Source organism: Siniperca chuatsi, linkage group LG2 (assembly GCF_020085105.1).
Source record: "Siniperca chuatsi isolate FFG_IHB_CAS linkage group LG2, ASM2008510v1, whole genome shotgun sequence".
Classification (NCBI taxonomy): Eukaryota; Metazoa; Chordata; class Actinopteri; order Centrarchiformes; family Sinipercidae; genus Siniperca; species Siniperca chuatsi.
In genome coordinates, this window is record NC_058043.1 from 17,475,373 (window position 1) to 17,495,886 (window position 20,514).

General features: G+C 41.1%; 4 protein-coding genes across 5 annotated transcripts; 1 reads left to right on the forward strand and 3 right to left on the reverse strand.

Moving 5' to 3' along the window:
- Positions 1 to 1,445: 1,445 nt before the first annotated feature.
- Positions 1,446 to 3,605, reverse strand: fndc10 (fibronectin type III domain containing 10). Its single transcript, XM_044214242.1, has 2 exons — positions 3,454 to 3,605; positions 1,446 to 3,287 (listed from the first exon to the last, which is right to left on the reverse strand). Exon 2 carries the CDS (start codon positions 3,121 to 3,123, stop codon positions 2,095 to 2,097), a length of 1,029 nt encoding a protein of 342 aa, XP_044070177.1. The 5' UTR covers positions 3,124 to 3,287; positions 3,454 to 3,605; the 3' UTR covers positions 1,446 to 2,094.
- Positions 3,481 to 6,961, forward strand: LOC122884390 (olfactory receptor class A-like protein 4). The gene is made up of 3 exons (XM_044214259.1): positions 3,481 to 3,597; positions 4,700 to 4,797; positions 4,885 to 6,961. The coding sequence occupies exons 2-3, from the start codon at positions 4,711 to 4,713 to the stop codon at positions 5,818 to 5,820; spliced, it is 1,023 nt and encodes a 340-aa protein (XP_044070194.1). The 5' UTR covers positions 3,481 to 3,597; positions 4,700 to 4,710; the 3' UTR covers positions 5,821 to 6,961.
- A 137-nt stretch (positions 6,962 to 7,098) lies between these two features.
- On the reverse strand, positions 7,099 to 10,075 carry LOC122884392 (olfactory receptor class A-like protein 4). Its single transcript, XM_044214273.1, has 4 exons — positions 9,037 to 10,075; positions 8,678 to 8,941; positions 7,640 to 7,885; positions 7,099 to 7,393 (listed from the first exon to the last, which is right to left on the reverse strand). The coding sequence occupies exons 1-4, from the start codon at positions 9,319 to 9,321 to the stop codon at positions 7,181 to 7,183; spliced, it is 1,008 nt and encodes a 335-aa protein (XP_044070208.1). The 5' UTR covers positions 9,322 to 10,075; the 3' UTR covers positions 7,099 to 7,180.
- Positions 10,076 to 10,797: 722 nt separating this feature from the next.
- On the reverse strand, positions 10,798 to 20,076 carry LOC122884293 (von Willebrand factor A domain-containing protein 1-like). 2 transcript variants are annotated; one of them, XM_044214044.1, is made up of 6 exons: positions 19,695 to 20,076; positions 14,737 to 15,276; positions 14,313 to 14,591; positions 13,538 to 13,813; positions 13,006 to 13,290; positions 10,798 to 12,878 (listed from the first exon to the last, which is right to left on the reverse strand). In XM_044214044.1, exons 1-6 carry the CDS (start codon positions 19,774 to 19,776, stop codon positions 12,865 to 12,867), a joined length of 1,476 nt encoding a protein of 491 aa, XP_044069979.1. In that variant the 5' UTR covers positions 19,777 to 20,076; the 3' UTR covers positions 10,798 to 12,864. The 2 variants fall into 2 exon arrangements, with proteins under 2 accessions (XP_044069979.1, XP_044069990.1); XM_044214055.1 differs by having other exon boundaries at positions 13,006 to 13,293; positions 19,695 to 20,073.
- Between the last annotated feature and the right edge of the window lie 438 nt (positions 20,077 to 20,514).

A 20,514-nucleotide genomic window follows, 5' to 3' on the forward strand; every position in this document is an offset into this window, starting at 1 on the left:
GTACCCTGAGGTGACGTGCATTTATTAACCATCAGAGATTTCGCCATACCGTTTATACTGCAGCAACTCTCGCTTTAACATCTCTGGGTGTATTTGGTCATTTTGGGTAAAGTTGTAAATCAATGAGCAGGCTTTATGGCAATGTTGGACTTTTATAGGATTTTTCCATCAATGTGATGAACTACCTTGATTTTCCAGGTATTTAATTGGCCTAATTAGCCATAAAATTACAGTTACTGTTAAATTACTGTTATTTTAGACATTTTCAGAAAATCACTATACATATCAATATTGTGACATAACCTTGCATGTACCCTGATAGAGGATGCATACCGCCCACTTCTGATCTCATCATATTTTCAGCCTAACCTTAAATTTGTAACTACTTTAACCATCCAGAAAGACCTAAACAAATGGGATCAAGCCCAGTGGCGTCATTAGACCTGGGCGTCTGACGCTACAGCCCCGAATGTTTTATGAATAGCCCGGGATCTCAAAAAATGTCAAAAATAAGAATATAAAAATAGCCCCGGATCAGTGGTTCTCAAACTTTTTGTGACAAGGCACACCATTTATGAAAACAAGTATTTCCAAGGCATTTCCAAGCTATGTAAATCATTAAAAATAAGACAAATAATTACAAGGCACACAGTTTGAGAACCGCTGGTCTAGCTAGCCTGCACTCACTGTGATATTAATGTGCAACATGGGCTAAGCATAGAAAGAAAGTGTGATGACCTTACTTTGCCTTTGTAGAATCCAAGTCGTCAAGCCATAATTTGTTTCCACTGAAACATATGTGTGAAGTATATGCATCTCTGCAACTGATTTGGCAATTGAAACATAGCTAGTTAGGTAACTACCAGGCTACCATAGTACACGTTCAATAGCAAGCAGAAATGTCAGCAGCAAGGTATGCTCATTTATTATTATGATTATTACTATTGTTATTATTATAATATTAATATTATTTACAAAGTCAACTCCATCATCCTACAGGAAACAAAATGTGTCTACTCAGTCTGTGTCACTTTTAATTATTTAGAAGAAAAAAGTCGACTCATTATTTGAGTGTATTTTGTGTAAGTTCCCCCTACACATTAGTGTGCCATTCAAAGATGATATTTAGAGGTTAAAGTACCATGTAGGCATCTTATATTCATTTTATTCTGAAATAACTTGAAAATTGTGCACTTATCGTGTGAAAACCTAAAGATTTCTGGGCTGGGCTACACCCCCAGTGTTTCAAGAGCCTAACAACGCCTCTGATCAAGCCCTGTTTTGTGATTGACCTGCGTGAGACACCAAGAAAGGGTTTGTGTTTATACAGATATTTTGAATTCCTGTCTGTTGTTGATTCTTCTAAATTGTCCTGGGATGTGCAAACTTAACACATGTACACACTCTCTCACATACACACACAAGAAGAAAAATAAGGACAGCTGTAAAGTATTACAAATGACCTCATGGTACTTTATTCACTGACAGCAGGACATAACGGCATTCTCAAGATGTTTGGCACAGTATTTGGAGATTGTACACCAGATTGCCCTTCACAAAATGGTAAAAATACATACTGTATGCAGAACTAAAAGCAAAACTAGATGGTGGGATGATTTAGTCAAGTGGAAAAATTGAATTCAGTAAAGTTTTATTTTTCCTGCGTCTCAGCAAGGACAGGACAAGTCTGGACACTTTCACAGGCTGCACATTTAGCAAAAACAGCTGTTTCTGATGTACTCAAAGCCATTTCATTTATTGTATTGCTGTTTAAATGCTGCCAGCATACAGATTGACAGACTCAATCACAGACAACCTTGAGCAAAAACATAACACAGTAAACTACTGCATAATAGTAGATGTAGGTTATCAGTACCCACGCAGAGGTTGACAAGGCGTGTTATTTGCAGAGCCACAGTAGATTGTGCTTCAATTCAGTGATAACAGGATGTGTATATCATATTATATGGCTGATTGAAAATAACTATTATTGACAACGAGTGACTATGATTGTGAGATTAGATATGGTCATCATGGATGTTAAATGCAGGCCATTTGATTCATTTAGCAGTGCATCTTGGATTCAGTGTAACATCAGTGATGCGAGTGAGTGTGGTAGGAGTATGTGTGCTGTGTCGTGGGGCTCATGATGTTTTCTGTGATATATGCCACCAGCAAGCAGATGATGACCAGCATCACGCAAATAGCTCCCCCCACCGTTGTCATGGCGATCACAATGTCCTGCATCCCAGACGGCGGCAGAGTAAATTCTACACAGTCCCGCGGGTCTGCTCTCTGGGCTGGATTGGAGTGGGCCAGAGAGCGCAGGCAGATGCGGTAGGGGATGTTCTCATGCAGCTCAGTCAGGAGAAAGTCCCTGCAGCCAGATCCAAGATGGACACCAGCACACTCAAACTGAGTATAACTTCCGTTCCACCAGCAGCTCAACTCGTAGCCTCCCCTTCTGTGGCGTCGGCCACTGAAAACAGAGTTTGATCTAAGAGTTCCCTCGCTTGTTAAATTACTCCCAGGATTCCCACTGCTCTTCTGACTGGCTGCAGTCTTCACGTCTCGGCCAGTCATTGTGGATTCTCCCTCATGGGTCCACTGTAACAGTACGCTGCCATTGATAAGAATATTTGCCACCAGATTCCCCAAAGACACAGCTGTCCTGCAGTCTCCCTTACGACACTTGTACCCAGGCAGCGTTTGTCGAAAACACAGCTGCCCCCCAATGCCTCCCTCAATCACTCGGTAGGCACACAGTGGTGACACCCCTTCCTCTGGGCTCCAGCTTGGTGCCCTGCCAGACCTTCCAGATATCACAGTAGTAATATTGCCTCTGCTGGTGTTGAAAGAGAAGCCATTCACGTGGCCTGTTACCTCTTTAAGCGTTGGCGATGGCCTACTTTGGTGGCTGTGATTGCCATAGTTGGAAGTAATATCAGTCTGTTTTAACCAGTTTTGGGGCGTCCCCAAATGATTCCTGCCTCTCACCTCTGATGGGGATGTTGTTGATGCTGAGCTGCTGCGATGAGATCTGCTGGACCCAGCTGTCTGGTGTAATGTGCAGAGCAGGAGTGCCGATAAGGCGAGCAGTGATGGCCTTTGTTGGCTTTTCATCTCACTTCCTCTCGTCGAATTATTTTCTCTCACAGTGGATCAGATGGGCGACGGTACAAGGCGGGCTGATGTCTGCCATAAGATCAGCTCTGCCTCAGTGCACACAGACGAAATCCGTGCGAAACAGGATGGCGCGTCCATGGGCGAGAGGAGCGGGTAGGCATCTGCGACAAAAATAACATTTAATCATGCGGCCATGCTGTCACTGAGAGATCCGAGAATGACCTTGCATAGGATAAGCGTGCAGGATGAAGTTAATGAAGCCTGAACGGTGATAAAAGTCACTTCAGAGCAGCTTCCGACTCAGAGGCATTTATAAAAATCACTCACTTGTTTCGGTGGGACGTGAGGACCCGGCTATCGTGCCATCAGATTTGCTTTCTTCTTCCTGTCTGGCTTGACGTAAGGCTTTGGTGCCTGCTGTGTGAGAGTGCACGTGGAGGAGCGCGCGCCGCGGAGTGTTTGGGAGCGTGGGTGCGTGCACAAAATATTTGTAGTCATCAGCATTCGGTTTGTGAGTCATCATCCCACACAGAGCTTCAGGTGTCTGTCAATAACGGAGACAACAACCAGAGTCCTGACAACAATGACCGACGGACGGTTTAAAGCAGCCTGCATCCCACCTGTGCTGCTCTCCTGCAGGTCCCTCACATCAGATCAGACCAGTTAGGCCTGGCTGTGCAAACAACACCTGTAGCAACACCCAAAACCATAAAAATAAATGTGCCATCTTTCTACTAATCTTGCATTAGTTTAACATTTATGGTAGGGTCCCAGAGAGCCAAATGTGTTTGAAATAATGTTGCTTAGATGTAGGCATTTTTATTTTTATTTTTTTTGTTACATGATTATCTCATGATAATAAATAATCACAAGCACAATGGAAAAAAAAAGGTATGATCAAGATGCATCATTGTTGCCTCATCCCAAGAGAGAAACTTGACAACCCAGTAAACAATTAGTACCAAGGGAGAGTATGAATGGCTGACTAATAGGAGAAAAAAATGCTGCATCAGTGGGACTGACTTAGCTCCACCTGTCTATTAGAGGTCGCATAGGATAACTGGTTAAATAGATAATGATATATCTGATGGTCTGATTCTAGCTGTTGATATTTAGGTAAGCTACGGGACTTAAAATAAATGAGCAGATAGCTGGTCCTTCACAACATGCATTTCCATAGCTAGTTAAGTGATGATTAGTATGATAGATTCAAAGGGGACAGGCTGTTAACGCAATCAGTAACAGCAACCCACACCTGTTGATGTGATCATTCAGGTCAAGAGACAGCGTTGCATTTGCAGTTGGTCGGTGACGTGGAAAGAAGACATGGAAAATGCCTGCCTTTGCATGTACACTCAAAGCGTCAACATATTAAATTAAATTGACCTTGAGCCTGGTCAGCAAAGATGAAACCTTCAGTGTGACCCACCTATTTGTTTGCCTGTTTGCGCATATATAAAACACCATAAGGACCATCAGTAGCAGTAGTGGTGCTTGTGAAGCCTTGATGTTTCAGTCTGACTCTCACACACATGCTTGTCTCAAAGAAAAAGCTAACTATGTCGCCTTGCAGAGTATGATGCCATGTCAGAGGTCCTCACTGTAGACGCTATTTTGTTTGGGCTCTTGGTCTTTTCTGGCATCCTTGGAAACATCTTGGTCATCCATGTGGTGAGATAATGTAGAATATTTTATTTGTCAATTGAGCTGAATGTTTTGGGTAGAATTGTTCTCAGTCTGTCTTGCTTATACTCTCAGGTGTTTCAGTCAGCCGCTGAGAGTCCATCTCGGAGACTCTCTCCCTCTGACACTATTTTGGTGCACCTGTCACTGGCCAACCTGCTGATCTCACTTTTCCGCACAGTGCCCATCTTTGTGTCAGACCTGGGCTTGGATGTAACTCTGTCTCCGGGCTGGTGCCGAGTCTTCATGCTGCTGTGGGTATGGTGGCGAGCTGTGGGCTGTTGGGTGACTCTAGCACTTAGCGTCTTCCACTGCATTATCCTGAGGCGACACCATGTGGCCGTTGGACCTCTCGCACAGCAGAGGGAGAGGCAACGGGTTTGGATCGTTCTGGGGCTGGTGTGGGGGGCAAACCTGGCCTTCTCACTTCCAGCTCTGGTATATAGCACTCATGTTCAAGGCAACGTCACTGTGGAGCTGATGGTGATCAGCTGCACCATCAGGCCACTGCTGGGCTGTGTCTGGGAGTTCCCCTCCATCGAACAGGGCTCGGCCTTCGCCTCCACCTCGCTGGCACTTAATGAGGTGTTACCACTAGTGCTGATGGTTTGCTGCAACATGGCCACGCTTCATGCTCTTGCAAAACACATCCGAGCTGTTACCTCAGGGGGAGAGTCAAAAGGAACCCATGGGGAGCTGGACAAACATGTGTCCACTGAACGCAAAGCAGCTCATGTAATCATGTTGCTAGTGTCGCTCTTCGTGGTCTGCTGGGTGCTACAGGTTGCTGCGGTGATGTACTACAACCATGATGGGGGACAGCACGCTGAAGGGCTGCTGACTGTGGCCCACTTCTCTGCCTCGCTGTTTGTAGGATTCAGTCCCTTAGTGGTGGCCTTTGGACATAGCAAACTGAGAAGGAGAATCATGAGTATGATGCTGGGGTGGTCTAAAGTTCTTAAATGTCACAATAAAGACACTGAGGAGGGGGGGGAAATCCCCAAAGACTAAAGGAAAGAAGGGAAAACAAACCATTTGTATTGTTCAAAAAGAGAGGAAGGTCATAAAAGTGGAGGAGAAAGTTAAAGCAAACAAATGATGGAAGCAAGGTGTGACTGCACTGATACTAAAGTACTGAAAAAATACTAAAATGTACACCCATATAATAACGGATGCATCATCCATTTGAATCCAGAGGGGCTGCACTGCATTTCCCCTGGATAAAACTGTTGTCAAGTATTATTTTAGCTTAGTTTGAGGCATTTCAAGCCATTTAATGCAAGTCAAACTGAGAGACAGCATGTTGGCTAAATCAGAAATCATTACAGGGCAATCAAGCAGGTAATTTGGTTTCTTTTATCGTTGAAATTATTTTATCCAATCCAATGTATCATTGCTTGTTTCTTTTGAGCTGAGATTAATTTTAATAATCCCTTTTCTTCTTTTGTTTGTGCTGTCAAGTCAAGTTTATTTGTATAAGCCAATATCTTTTAGTGTTACAAACCTACAATCAAACCCAGTCCAATCTCGAATATGCCAAAGAAAAACTCTTTGGTGATCCTCAAAAGTTTGCTATTAGGTCCAATAGTATAAATTTATCATAAGTTGTACTTTTATGTTTGATAAATGTGTATATTAACCACTTTGCCCTTGTGTTTTATCACTAAACATTTCTTATATACACACATATATATAAACAGATCCAGAAACCCAAATATTTCAAATTGGGGGGCCAGAGAGTAGTCTCTTACTGTCTTACAATATGTCTTCTTGAGATTTAGTTGAAATATTATTTTATTGTGTTACACATATGGTGACAAAACATGAAATGCTTAGTCAGAAGCCATCATGGTAACTAATTACTTTAATAAAACTGTAGATCTTGTTGATATCCGTTTATAAGCTTCAAGGGATCCATTAACACAACTGTTTCAGAGTATAATAAACACAACCCTTTGGTTTTGCTTTCAAATCTCATCCATTCTACACTGAACCTATATAGCAAAATGTTAGACCCAGATAATGGCAAACTAATGAAAACATATTGCAATATCATCTCAATGATCGGTTTTGATCGTTTTGGTAAAAATGTTTAGTTTTTTTTCCTTGGACCATTTGTTTGGACTGTAAAATAAAGACATCACTCTATGTATCAGCCCTGTCTAGTGAATGAATTGACCTTGTAACCTTAATTACTTTTTAGCAATTTGCCTTTCCACTGAGTCCATCAGTCCAACTCCAGTCACACACACACAGAGGAACATCATATATTGATAACCATAAACCTCATATATTCATAACCATAAACCTCCTTTAAATATAATTAATGTTAAATAAAAGTTGCAGAGTGTACTGTCAGCCAGGGGATCTGTCAGTGAGTGAGCATAGACTTGACGAAAGAACGCAGCCGCCGGTGGCCAACTGCCAGAATAGCAGGTGACACGGCAATGAAGATACTGTTGGAAAAACGAGCAATGACCAGAACAAACTCCGTGGAGGAGCCGCGGTTGTAGTTGAAATAGTTGACAGTGATAATGCTGGTTCCCCATGAGCCAATGAAGAGTATTATGATAGCGAGAATCACCTGAAAAAAAAACAAAAGACATAAAGAATTAGAGAAGTCAAACTCAGATCCGATTTTGAGATTGGATGAAATATGTTCCCTGACTCCAATAAAAATGTTGCTAAAACAATTAATATCCAGGTTTCTCTGTTTCATAAATTAATTCTCAGGTCTGCTGTAGATTAAACATTTTAATTTACCCATCTGCTACTCATCTACATAACGAACATGGCTTCAGTGAGGTTTGGTCACCCTCCTCCTCCTCACCTTGGCTGCTCGTCTCTCAGCAGGAATCCGTTTTGTGAAAAGTGCATCTTGCACTGAACTCCGCATCCTACTGTGAGTGTAGAGTGTGTAAAGGGAGCCCAGGTTGGTAAAGGTCATTAGGATTATGGGAATTACTTCATGGATCACCATAGATGAGGTGGTGTAGACCAGGCCACTGTAGCTGGAGGGGAAGTTCCACACACAGCCCATCAGGGGGCGCGTTGTGACGCTCACCAGCATCAGGGTCTGAGATAAGAGGAGGAAGATAGAGGAGTTGGAGTCAGAACTGGAGGAAACAGGGTGGAACATACACTTAGTCATCAACTTAGGGAGATGTATTCTTTCCTTAGGAAAAGGGTCATCTACTTTTGACACCTATACAAATATTTTATTGCTAATCTGTTTAAACTGAGTCAAAACTTAAATGCCGGACTTTACTTGAGATGTTTACATTTTCACTACTTTCTGCACCACTTGTCAAGGGAAGGATTGATGCTGCAAAAAGCTTGAATTTCCTTGGTGTTAATAGGAAACTATCCACAAATGAAACTTTTTTAAACCCTCAATAGTTTAAATTCAGCACTTTTTGCAGAGTTGGTAGAACAACATACGTGTATATACAATCTAGTCTAATCACGTTTGTTCCACATTAAATCTTTGTTGCTGTTTTAGGGATTTTACTGTTTTACCACAAAACATATCTCAAGTTTTAACTGATTAAATACAAATGTAACATTTTTACTGACCATTTTTCTGAAAGCATGCTATACAAGTTTTAGATTTTTGGATGTATTTCTCCAGCTGTTCCAGACACCCGTTGGTTTCCATTTATTTTTGTGCGATAACATCTTCAATTAGCAGACTTTTGAGATCTGCTTGAGCTGTCTAATTTAAGTCTACACAATGTTTTGTCAACTTTAAATTATTGTGTGATAATGCAGCACATTTTTAAAGTCTTCACTAAATTACTCATAAAAAAAATGTAATTGAATTCATACATTTAAGCTAATGCAGCTTCCTGTTGCAGCAGGCTCTCACCTCTGTGCTGTTCTTATTCCCATTAGTGGAAAAGACATGAGCAGGAATGGCATAAATAAAGTTGAGAAGCCAGATGAGGCTCAGACTCAGCAGTAGGGTCGTAGAAGCGCCCTGGGACTTGTGAAGGTTCCCGATAACGGGAGTCACACGCCTCAATGTCTGGAAGTGGAACGCACTGAGGAAGAGTGTTGACCACACGTTGACGGCTCGCAGCCACACCCAGACACCCATGAAGAACTGACACCAATCTTTGGATAAGTACAGCTGTAAAAGAAAGTGCAAGAAAGTCAAATCAACATACCCTTTGGGTATACCTCCAGTGGCAATCTTACAAACTATTGATCTTAAAGAACACATACCTGGAGTCCTATGTCTGAGATGATAAGCAGTATGTTCCTCATTACAGACACCAGCAGGTTAGACACTGCCATGTTAATGATAATGATGTCCGAGTTACGTCCCCCACCACGGTCCATTATTAAGCTCTTACCAATCACCCCGATCACGGTGGCATTACCCAGGATGCTTAGTATCACCAGGCCGATGTAGAAGGCAATTTGTACAGGGAACACAGAGACACGAAGTCCCATCCCAGGAAGCTTTGTGTTTCCATTCTCTTCCGTGGAGCCGTTCATTGCAGCCATCGTCTCAGCAACCTTGACGATGAAGCAGTTTTAACAGCTGATATAAAGTCTTAAAGCATGCTCCATCTTTGCTTTAATGTATGTCAGGTGAATATAATTCAGTTCAGTTCATCCCCCAGCATGCTGCCAACATGTTATGCAGCAGCATAATCACCTCACTGGTCTTTGTGGGTGCAGTGAGCTAACTTAACACATTCCTTCTTGGGGCCAATGGAAGAAGGCGATCCTGCCTGTGTCATCACGACAAAAAACTGACAGCAGAGGTGTCTTTGTGTTACGATCTGGTAAGACAGTCCCTGTTAGGCCCTCAGAAAGCCAAAAAGCAAAACTATGTTTTATGCCCTGGGGAGCTTGAGGCGCAGGTTAATGAAACACAAGAGATTAATCAGCTTCTCTGAAATGTGCTTCCTTTGCAACTTGATTCGTTAAGCCATCATCCTAGGGGAAGTGACAGCCTTTTTGTTTGTGCACATGTATGTTCTTGCTTGTGGGTGGGTTTTCAGCACATTAACAAAACATTTAATCTTATGCATGTCACCAGGCCAGAGGTGGATGCTAATAAACACTGAAACCCTACTAACATAAGTTCCTTCCCTAAAAGAAATCAGTTTACCTTTAAATCACGTTCGTAGCAGTAAATCAAGTCATGGTGTCCTTCCCTTTCTCATTTAGCGTTCACAAACCACAATGGTCACAAATCCTTATTTGTCACAGGAGATAGTAAATACAGTATTTCAAATTTCCACAATGGCTAGATATGCTCTTCACGCAAATTAAGACGAGCCCTCATTAGGGGCATGTGAAGGGTTCTAAGGGGTATGATTCTTGCTTGGGTTGCAAGAGGTCCTGCGGTCATATCCCTATGAGCCTCCATTTGTCACAAGGGATTGTGACAAGGAGGGACTTCACCAACAAACATAAATCATTTAAACTAGAATAAACTAAAATAAACAATGCATGGGTGTGTGGGGTATGTGCTGTAGTGGTGTTCTTCAATCTTATAGTGGAGGATTTAAGTTAGGTGTGCAAGACATTTAGTAGTTAAGAGTGCCTTTAACAGCTGCTGAACCAGGTTTTGCCTTTTATTTACCATTAAATACACCAATGTCTTTAATAGTATTTATACTAATAAAACAAAGGTGATCAGTCAAGTCATTGTAAGATAATCTGACCAATCACCAAGTACTTTTCAGTCCTTTCAGCAGGTTAAACAGCACTTCAATGTTCCAGTTAACATACTTGTCCCCTTTTTTATTGGAAGAATGTTTCAATACTGGATTTGGGTATGCTCAAGTAAAAAATGCTAAAATACAATGGTACATGATCTCTAATCATCCTAAATGAACCATTTATGAATTTATTAAGATGACATTAAGTTTACCATTGACCCAGTTATAGCAATATCTGATTGCAGCCAACAGCCACTAGATGGCCCCATAAACAACCAAATACCAGAAAACCAGCAAGGACAACACATTTTTATGGTATTTTTAAAAATGTATTTATAATTTTATAAAATCAAATGCTTATGAACACTGTGCAAATATCTTTTATACAAATCTTCTTTCTTGTCATTTAATTTGCTCAGAGAAACATTTTACCAGACAAACCTGGCCATAAATTCAGTAGCATATAAATACAAAACAAGTCAATTTAAAATATATATATATATATATTCACAGTACATATTCACTATAAACACTGAATAATTATGAGCTTTGTACAGAAACAGGATGCTGATGTTGAATTTACACTGATCTGAAGAGCCGATAACATAAAATACAACAATTATCTTCGTGCTTTACAAGCACCACATCCTCGCTGCGTTTTATCACCGACAGCAATGCAGAAACACACCTCTCTGTGATTTTACTGTGTGCTGCCAGTGTGGCAACTGATGCAACAGCTAAATGTCCATCACTGAGTGCAACCAAGAGAAAAATTGATGAAACTTTTTCTGACTCATTCATGATTGGCTTCAAAATCAAAACATTAGAAACTTTTGATATAATGAACAATGCAGAGGGGCCACACATGGTACAGAGCAAGCAGAAATGTGGTCATAGATATTTGCCAGCATGCATCGTTATGATGCAGTGTTGTTTTTTTTTGGCCAGTTAGCTTCACTATGGTTTGCTGACTGTGGGCCCCAAAATGGATTTTGGAAAACAACGTTTCAGTGATACCTCTGTGTGTAACATAACTTTGTTATGGTGTAGTCCCTCATTCATCCAGGAGTGTTCCGTCGTAGAAAAGGTTTCAGTCGTAGTCAACTTGACACATCTGTTTTCAGAATCAAGACGTTTCGGCTCCCATCCGGAAGTCATTCTCAATTGTGAAAATGGACCGGGAACTCAGAAATTTAAGCTACAACTTTGTTATATTAATACATTTGTGTTAATATAACAAATTTAAGCTACAACTTTGTTATATTAATACATTTGTATATTTTAACAAATTAACACTTTCATAAATTTCAAAGGATGAATCAGTATCAGTCAGAGCAAGCACTTTGCTAATGTCATAGTCCTCTAACTTAGCATTCACAGCTTCTTCAGCTTCAGGCTACTATTAGACTAGTTCCTCTAACAACATTCATGTGAAAAACTTTAAACATTGTGTAGTAAAAAAAGGTCAGAGGGTTAAGGTGACCTGTGACTTTGTGACAATCCCACCGTAGTTTCAGAATTGATGCTCACGTCACATCATCTTATTTTCAGTTATTTAAATGAATAATGAAGTGAAAACAAAGTTTAATTCAGCCTGATTATCAGGCTACTGTAGTTCGGCTTCTCAGGCCGCAGTTGTATTTTTAATTGCACTGCTTTTGCATTTGCTCTACACTTCAAAATAAAGATGCATTGTGGTTTATGGTACCTCAAAGACTTAAAATTTGTAATTTTCTCATTCTTATCTTGTCTTATTTCAGGTGTTGTACCCAAAACTCCATTCAAACTAGTCAGTTCTCAGCTGAGCATAGCTAGTGAACTAGTGATGTAATACAGGGCAGGACACACTTCACGTTTACTAAGAACTTTGAATATACTTGAAAGGAGAAAAGAACATTTTCATATAATTTCAAGTAAATATACCTGTAATTATGTAACAGTACAATTTAAGAGTAGGCTAACCTTACAGACTGATAATCATAATAATGAATAATAATTTTCAATAACAATAGTTACTCACACAAACTGTGAACGCTGCCTACCTGCATACTCTGCAGCTGTGTATGTTCCTGACTAACTGATATGTTTGAACACGTGTGGTGCTGTGGTGGACAGCCTTCCTGCAAAGTTGGTGATTTTCATTTGCAGGACAAAAAATTAATAATCATGCCAGATTTTTGCTCAGCCATTGTGAGGACAGAGGGGTGGGGTTATGTGATGAAGCCTTTTCTGTCACTATAATTAATTTCAAGAATAAAGTTTCAACTCAGTCCTGCACAAGTTATCTAGTTCATCCAGCACTTAAAAGGCTCGATTTCACCCTTTCCCCCCCCCGCCCTAGCTGGCTGATTGCTGCAGACTCTGGCTGTTAATCCTACTGGTTGGAATCTATCAGAGAGAACAGAAAGAGAAACAGGAAATTACACTTCCTGTAATGAACCAAAGTGGCTGTGTATGAACATAATTGCAGAAATTAAGGGGAAAAAAGTAGATGACAATATTCAGCTCAGCAAACCTGTGTGCCTCCCTGCAGTGCAGCATATCCCGTCCCCTCGGCCAGAGCTGTAGACCGGGGACACACACACTCGACTGCTCGGTGCGAGGTGTGCGAGCCGCGTTGAATGAGAGGTAGGATGCAGGTAGACAGAGGAGATGGAGGGCTTCGAGGAAGAGCTGTGGGAGTTTTCTCTCTCCCAGCTCAGCCAGTAGCCTTTCAAGCCTTCCTGACGGGCCTGCCACACTACCTGCACCTCCTGACGCTCTGCTGGGATCAGCTGAAGGTCGGCCAGGCCAGGCAGAGCTGCTGCAGGAAGAAAACACAGAGGAAAGATTTAAAAGGCCTGGTCAAGTGAAGCCAATACAGCGCCAAAAAGTAGGAATGACTCACAGAAGAACTCTAAAGGTCAGCTTTCAATCAAGAGAAATAAACAGAACAAATGCAATGCTGTTAACCAAAGACAACTAAATTATCTGGAAGGAAGAACTTAAAGACACAAACTCACACAGACACAAAAACAAGGTATACAAGCGTCAAACTGACAACGTACCCTCTTGAGTGCATGCCCTCACAGACATGGCTCTTTCTTTTCCATTCACATACAGAGCGCTGACTGTGACCAGGTACTGAGTGCCTGGCTCCAGGCCAGTTAGTATGGCAGAGTTCTGCTGGCTGTGTAACGTCACGGTGTGGACGTGTCCGCTTGGAATAGCTCCGTACTCCACTGTATATCTCAGGACTCGAGCCGGCTGCAGGGGACCCCAGCTCACACGGATCTGACGAGGGCCAGAATCTGACACGGACACCACTTCCGGGCTTAAAACATCTGAAGGGAGCGGAGGCAGAGGGGGTGGACAAGAGACACAGGTAAGAATATGACAAATTAAGCCTAGTGTGCCTTGCACAGATTTCTGTGCAGCACCTGTTGTAAAAGTCAGGGGCTGAGTGTGTTGATGCATTTTAGCAAATTAAGTAATAATACACTTCCCTCCCTAATGGCAAGAATATCTGTCTAGAAACAAACCATCAACCCTCTTAGACAAGTACTCAGCCTGATGAATGGCTGGGCCTCCAGCTTTGTAATATATTTCTATTAGAAAAATGGATTCCATGACAACTGAGAAAACTCCATCTGATGAGGAAGTTTGTGAAATATTATCAACAACTCCATAACAGCAACTGAATGAACCTTGTGGTGAGATTGTTTTGTCAACTATTTCTATCTAGTTCTTCCCCTTCTTTTCATTTTTTGTCATGATTCAAGTATGTTTCTATAAGTGCATTACAGGATTATAAAAATAAAATCCCCGTTTAAATCCTCTCACCAGGAAGTGTGGTGAAGTTTACAGAGAGTGTGTTAAACAGCCTCTGGTTGGACTCGGGGCGGAGGGAAGCCGTGTAGGTGGTATCAGGCTGCAGGTTGGTCAGCTCTGCCCAGCTGGAGACGCCTGGGAGAATGCGTCTGGTCTCAGGGTCCGTTTTCCACACAGAGTTATACCGGAGTTCATAGTAACCGCTGTCTGCGCTCAGAACAGGACGCCACTGCAGCACAGCACTGTGGGAAGTCAAGTCAACCACGCGCAGCCGTTCTGCATGAATGATTTCTGTAGATAAGATAAGATAAAAGTGAGATAAAATACTAGAAAGTAGAGTGAGTAATTCTGTAGTTAAATTCACTTTTTATGTCTAATCTGTCATGGAGCTACTGGTTCTACTGTGCTAACTCTCATATTTCAAATACACACATACTGATGATGGCCTCCCTCATGTCCTCTGTGATGATTTCGATGTTATCTATGTCCACAGAGTAGAGGTGAGACTCCAGAGGTGGTGTCACTGCACGTTGTAACACCTGGTAGTTTCCATGTACTGTAGACACAGCTAACACAGAAACTCCCTGCGCCTTCAGCTCAGACATCGGCTTGTCCACGTCTCCAGGCTGAACACCATCAGTCAACCACAGCAGTATCTTTGGCACGTTCTCCAATGTCTCTGTCAGAAGCCGCTGGGCCACCCTGAGCGCAGCCTCGGTGTTGGTGTCTCCCTGCAGCTGTCTGACACTCCGCAGAGCTTTCTGCAGACTTTCCTGATTGTTGTGGACGTCCATGCCGAACTCCAGGTTTGGGTTTGTGCCCACCTGCAGCAGCCCGACTCTTACGTGCCCACGGCCCAACGAGAAGGGGCGAAGCAGCTCGGTGGCAAAGAGCAACAGGCGTGAGAACTCGTAGTTTGCCACACTTCCTGAAGAGTCCAGCAGAAGGAGAATATCCCCTTCACAGCAGTTTAACACTGCAAACGACAGGCGGAAAAACAGGAAGGTCATTTCAATGTGTGGGTGTGAACCTCATGTCATTCTTGTTTTGATTGACAGGTTTACTAGTTACCATTTTTCAAATGTATGCCATCATACAGCATTCAGACCTGCGCTGACTGATATTTATGGCCACTTGAAAGCACTGGAAACATGCTGTTAACACAACATTGACATATTATCACCTTTTTATTGATATGGCGTACTTGTTGCCTATTTACACATCCAGGAGATACAGAGTAACATGAGTGAGTGATGAGTAACATTGTGTTTCTGGCCACCAAATTTAAGTCCAATATTCACTCTCGTTTTAGCTCTTTAGCTGCTAAATGTTTCACCATGTTCACCAGCTAGTCGCTAACTTTGTCTGCTGATTGGTGCTGGGTAGGTAGCGCACAGTGCGTTTTGAGAGCTTTTGGTAAAGCTGCCTACTGGGACTGAAAACGGCACTGATGAGAGCGGCTCCACAGAACTGAGGGGAACTGCAGAGTCAGGTGATAAGTTCATTTGATCCATGTTAATATAAATATATTGGTAATAGCAGCTTTAAAGTAGAGCTTCAGTTTCCCCATTTTTAAACACTGGATCAAGTCACAGACGGGCAAGATTTTAATAAATGGTTAACGTGGAATTTTCATAAAACAGGGTGACTTATTAGGAGCCTATGCTGCATCCTCAAAGATACTAGAAACTGTTGCCAATGATGAATCATCCCGTCATGTAAAAAAAAGGGTCACTGATTTAAGGTATCTTAGGCAAGACTGATCTAATTAATGTCACAGATGCCATTACTGCCCTTGGGGAGGCATTAATATGAAGAATGAAAGGCAATAACAGGTTTATGAGGTGTCTTGTTTCATGCATAACACTGAAATCCTGAGAACAACCTGCTCACACTGTATCAAAATGTATCAGAAAAATATTGCATTGAGAATACAGCAGAGGATTTATCATAGCAAGGAATCAAGAGAATTGGTCACAGGAGTCGATTTATCGCATGAAACAAGAGTGAGATTTAAATTGTAGGCAAATCAGTAACAAAAAGAAAACGTGCAGAGAGGAAAAACTTTTGTGTGCCAGTCATCTTAGGGGAATAATTTCCAATGAAAATAAGCAATTCTAGCTACAAGCACCATCCTGCACAATCAGATACGTGTAAAATACATTTGATGACTCACTCATCTGTTTCTCCTGGAAACTGCTGAGTGCTTTCTCATAATCCTGCTCACTGCATGTGGCTTTTGGTACATTTGGTGCCTGTAGGTCATGAAATATTGGTCTTATACCATCACCTATTATAAATGATTAATACACTGATATTGCTTCTTAATGGGGGGTCAGATTAAATGTTTTTGCTCCATGAAAATGACTTACCCCTACCCCTACATAATGTACACATCTGTTTTATTGCCTCACTTCTTCCATATCCGCATCGTTCACACTTCTCTATCTTTTCCATTTGCAGCTCCTCCACAGAACACACCCATTATTTTATTGCAGCACTGGTCCATAATCATTAAACTTTTACAGGGAGGCAGAAAATAAAGCAACAGGAAAATAAACAGGCGGAGAGGAAATGAGGGAGAACAGCGATCAGGCAAAGTGGTGTCAGCCAACATCTTAATAAAACACAGATAACATACAAAGATTACAAGAGAAGAGATGCTATAGGGGAAGGGCAGAAGCTTCAACAAAGTGAAACCTCTGTGGACATTGGTGGCAAAGGGGGGAAGCTGAAAGGGGAAAATGAGACAAAGAACACAGAAACGAGACAGAAAAATGAGGGGAGATGGTTGGACTAGAGTTGTTGATGGAGATGTAGGGAAATTGCTCCATCTTTGCATTCCTCAGAGGAAAAGTGCATATGAATATGTATTTGTGTGTGTGAGAGAGAGAGAGATTTGAGCATGTCATCTGTCCTTTAATTGGTTTCAAGCTGTGCCAAGGCCATATGCCACACTGCAGAGAGCTGCACAGATGAATGAAAAATATGTTAATGTTTCCCGTGAAGTTTACTGAGTGCACATGCGCTGACATCAAACAGACAGATGGTAGACAGGTATCAGGTCTATGTTGGATCAAAATCGACACAGGCTACTTTTAAACTCTTGATGATCTAAAACATTTTACACATAAACTGTGTATGGCTCTGCTGCCTTTTAAACTTTAGTTCCTGCAGAAAAAGTGAAACTGCAAATTAATTACAAATTCCACACATTCTATGTGGGCTTTTTTTGGGATCTCTGACGTAGCTAATATGTCAAAAATATTTTATTTAATTAGCTGTGGCCACCTGCAAGTACCACGACTTTCTCTATGTCAAAGTCAGCATTAAAAACAAAGCTCCTATTGTCCTTAAAAATACAGCAATGGACTTCTTCCTGTGAAGGACCAGACTGTTTTTCAACTTAAGTTTAGCACTGCATGGATTGGCACCAGTTATTATCTCTGATATCTTCAGCCCCTATTCTACCTTGAGACCTCTCAGATCTGCTGACCAATCACTGTTGTTCAATCCAAACTTAAAAGGACAGACTGTAGAATCATCTGCCCCTCACGATTATGGTATCTTTCCCCTCAACTGATATCTTTAAAACCCACCTTAAAGGAATAGTTTGACATTTTTGGAAACAAACCCAACAAACTGTTCTGTGTTTAAAGGGGCACTCCACCAATTATTTTACAAATGAAGGTGAGTTTACTAGTCATAGGGAGTACTACATGCTTGTAAAAACAGTATAATGTCTTCTGTCGCTCTGCAGGAGCTTTGGCTGAGAAAATAACCCTGATGATGTCACAGTGATGTCCTCAGGGTTATCTCAGTTTGGGCTTGTTGGCTACAAAATTAAAACAGAAAGCCTGTGTTAAAAACTGGGGGCATGGGGTTTGAAAGACGTGGGTGTTTATCAGGCAGGGAGGGTCTAATAAAAAGATGCTGTTGCAGTTGCATTATGGGTAATGTTTGGGAGTGTTTTTTGGAGTTTGACCCACACTAGGGACTTTCTTGTGAGTCCCTCAACATTATGGAAGTGCAATAATAAATTGCTGGAGTACCCCTTTAAGAGTCACTCAAGCAGTCACATGCAGCTGAAATGTTTAAGGGCAGACCAGTGCTGGTGGACACAGTTTTTACTTCCATATGTTTCTATAAACAGTTTGAGGTCCAATTTGGCTGTAATTTCTCCAGTGGTGTCATAATTTGGAAAATGTGTCATTTTCCGTAGCTTGTTACAGTTAATACACCCTGATCATTTTTTCCATAGGGAGTCACAAAAACAACTCAAGTCCAGTTCAGCTACCTGGTGTCTTTCTCAGTTTAAACCTATGAAAAAAAATCTGACATCACCTGCAGTGGTGGAAGAAGTATCCACATCCTTTAATTAAGTGAAAGTAGAAAATAATCTGTTAGAAGTAAAAGTTCTGCATTCAAAGTCTTATATAAGTTAAAGTACTGAACTATTATCAGCTAAAAGTACTCATTATGCAAAAAAAAGCCCCCTGTAAGTACTATAATGTATTATATTATTGGATTATTAGTATTGATACACTAACATGTAAGCAGTACTTGTAATGTTGTAGCTGGTCGAAGCAGTGTTCATTTTAACTACTTTATATACTGTTGGGGAGTTTATAACACTGCATCATATTTTATACAGTGATTATGTGTTTTGTGTGTAAAATCATCTGTCATCATCAATCATCAGTCTGCCAAGTAACTAGTAACTTTAGCTGTCAGATCAAATGTAGCAAAGTAAAAAAAAATGCAGAAATGCAAAATAGCACTGAAATGAAATGTAAAACTTCAAAAGCTGTACTGAAGTACAGTACTTGAGTAAATGTAAATATGTTATTCAATAAAGCTTCTTCACAGTGACTTTTCATATTGTAGCCTGATTATTACAGATCATTATTTTGAATAGATCATAAACTGTGACCAAATACACCCATTATATTTCTTGAATTAAAAGTAATGAAACAGTGTTATGCAATGTACCACCACACAATAACACTGTCCATGTGACAACTTGTTTAAACCAGTCTGCCTGTGGAAATGATCCCATGTTGCTTTATTAAAAATGCCTGTGATCGTTAATCCGCATTGACTCACCAATTAACAGCGATGTTTAAATATTCACTGTAAGGAAGTATATTATCATAAATGGCGACTTTAAGCTTACCATAAAGGAAAAACACGTTTTTCCTGAGGGTTTAACTTCCAGACCAGACTCCATTTAGAAAAAAATCTAATTTCCCTTATCTAACCCCGAAGAAGAAGAAGAAGAAGATTGCAATATCTCTACTTTGTATTAGTGTATCAGGTTTGTGTACTGTCCATGTTTCATTCGGCGTTATACCTGTATCTGTCCTATTTCATATCTGTATGTTATCAACTCACCTGTGGCAGATACAGGAATTTGCATGTTGCTCCGCTGCAACATCGCCCAGAAAAGAACACAGTGAAGTAAAAAGTCCTTCATCCTTTCTAAGCAGCATTAAAAACAGATGAATTTGATCAGAATCAACACAGGCAGGTGAAATAAGCAACACCAGGTCTTCCTTCACCGGATCACTGTCACAAATGGTCCAGTCTGAGTTATTACGCACCTCTGTCGCCTCTTCAGCAGAGTTTTGCTACTGCACGGGTCATCCAAACTTTTCTTCAGCAAACACCTGCGTCATGCGTAGCCTTCTCATAAATGTCTGCGCGGTGCAGTTATTTCCTTTAATGTAAGTTTACTTCTCTCCCAGTCCGCTGATCTGTTTGTACATATCCATCAGTATACTTCTGTTTATAGTAATGCCATCTGTATATAATGCCCATAGTACCACTTGTAAAATATTTTCACAATATTACTCTATCCTATTTTATATCCTGCACTTGCTTAGTGCACTTCTGGTTAAACCTAAACTGCATTTCGTTGCCTTGTACTTGTACATGTGTAATGACAATAAAGTTGAATCTAATCTAATCTGTTTCACTTTCTAGTCCAGCTTAATCCTCCTGCTTATCCAGGTAATTATAGCATTACTTTTTGCTGGAGTTTGATCTTTCATGGGACTTTTAAAGACAGATGCTATCTCAATGATTTCTGTTTCTCCGCTTCCTCCTGTATTGTAATTTCCCCACTCCAAGGGGTCACCACACTTATTCATACATGTAAAAGACCCATGCATCCCAGAGGAACCATGAAAATCTCATCATGCATGCCAGAATT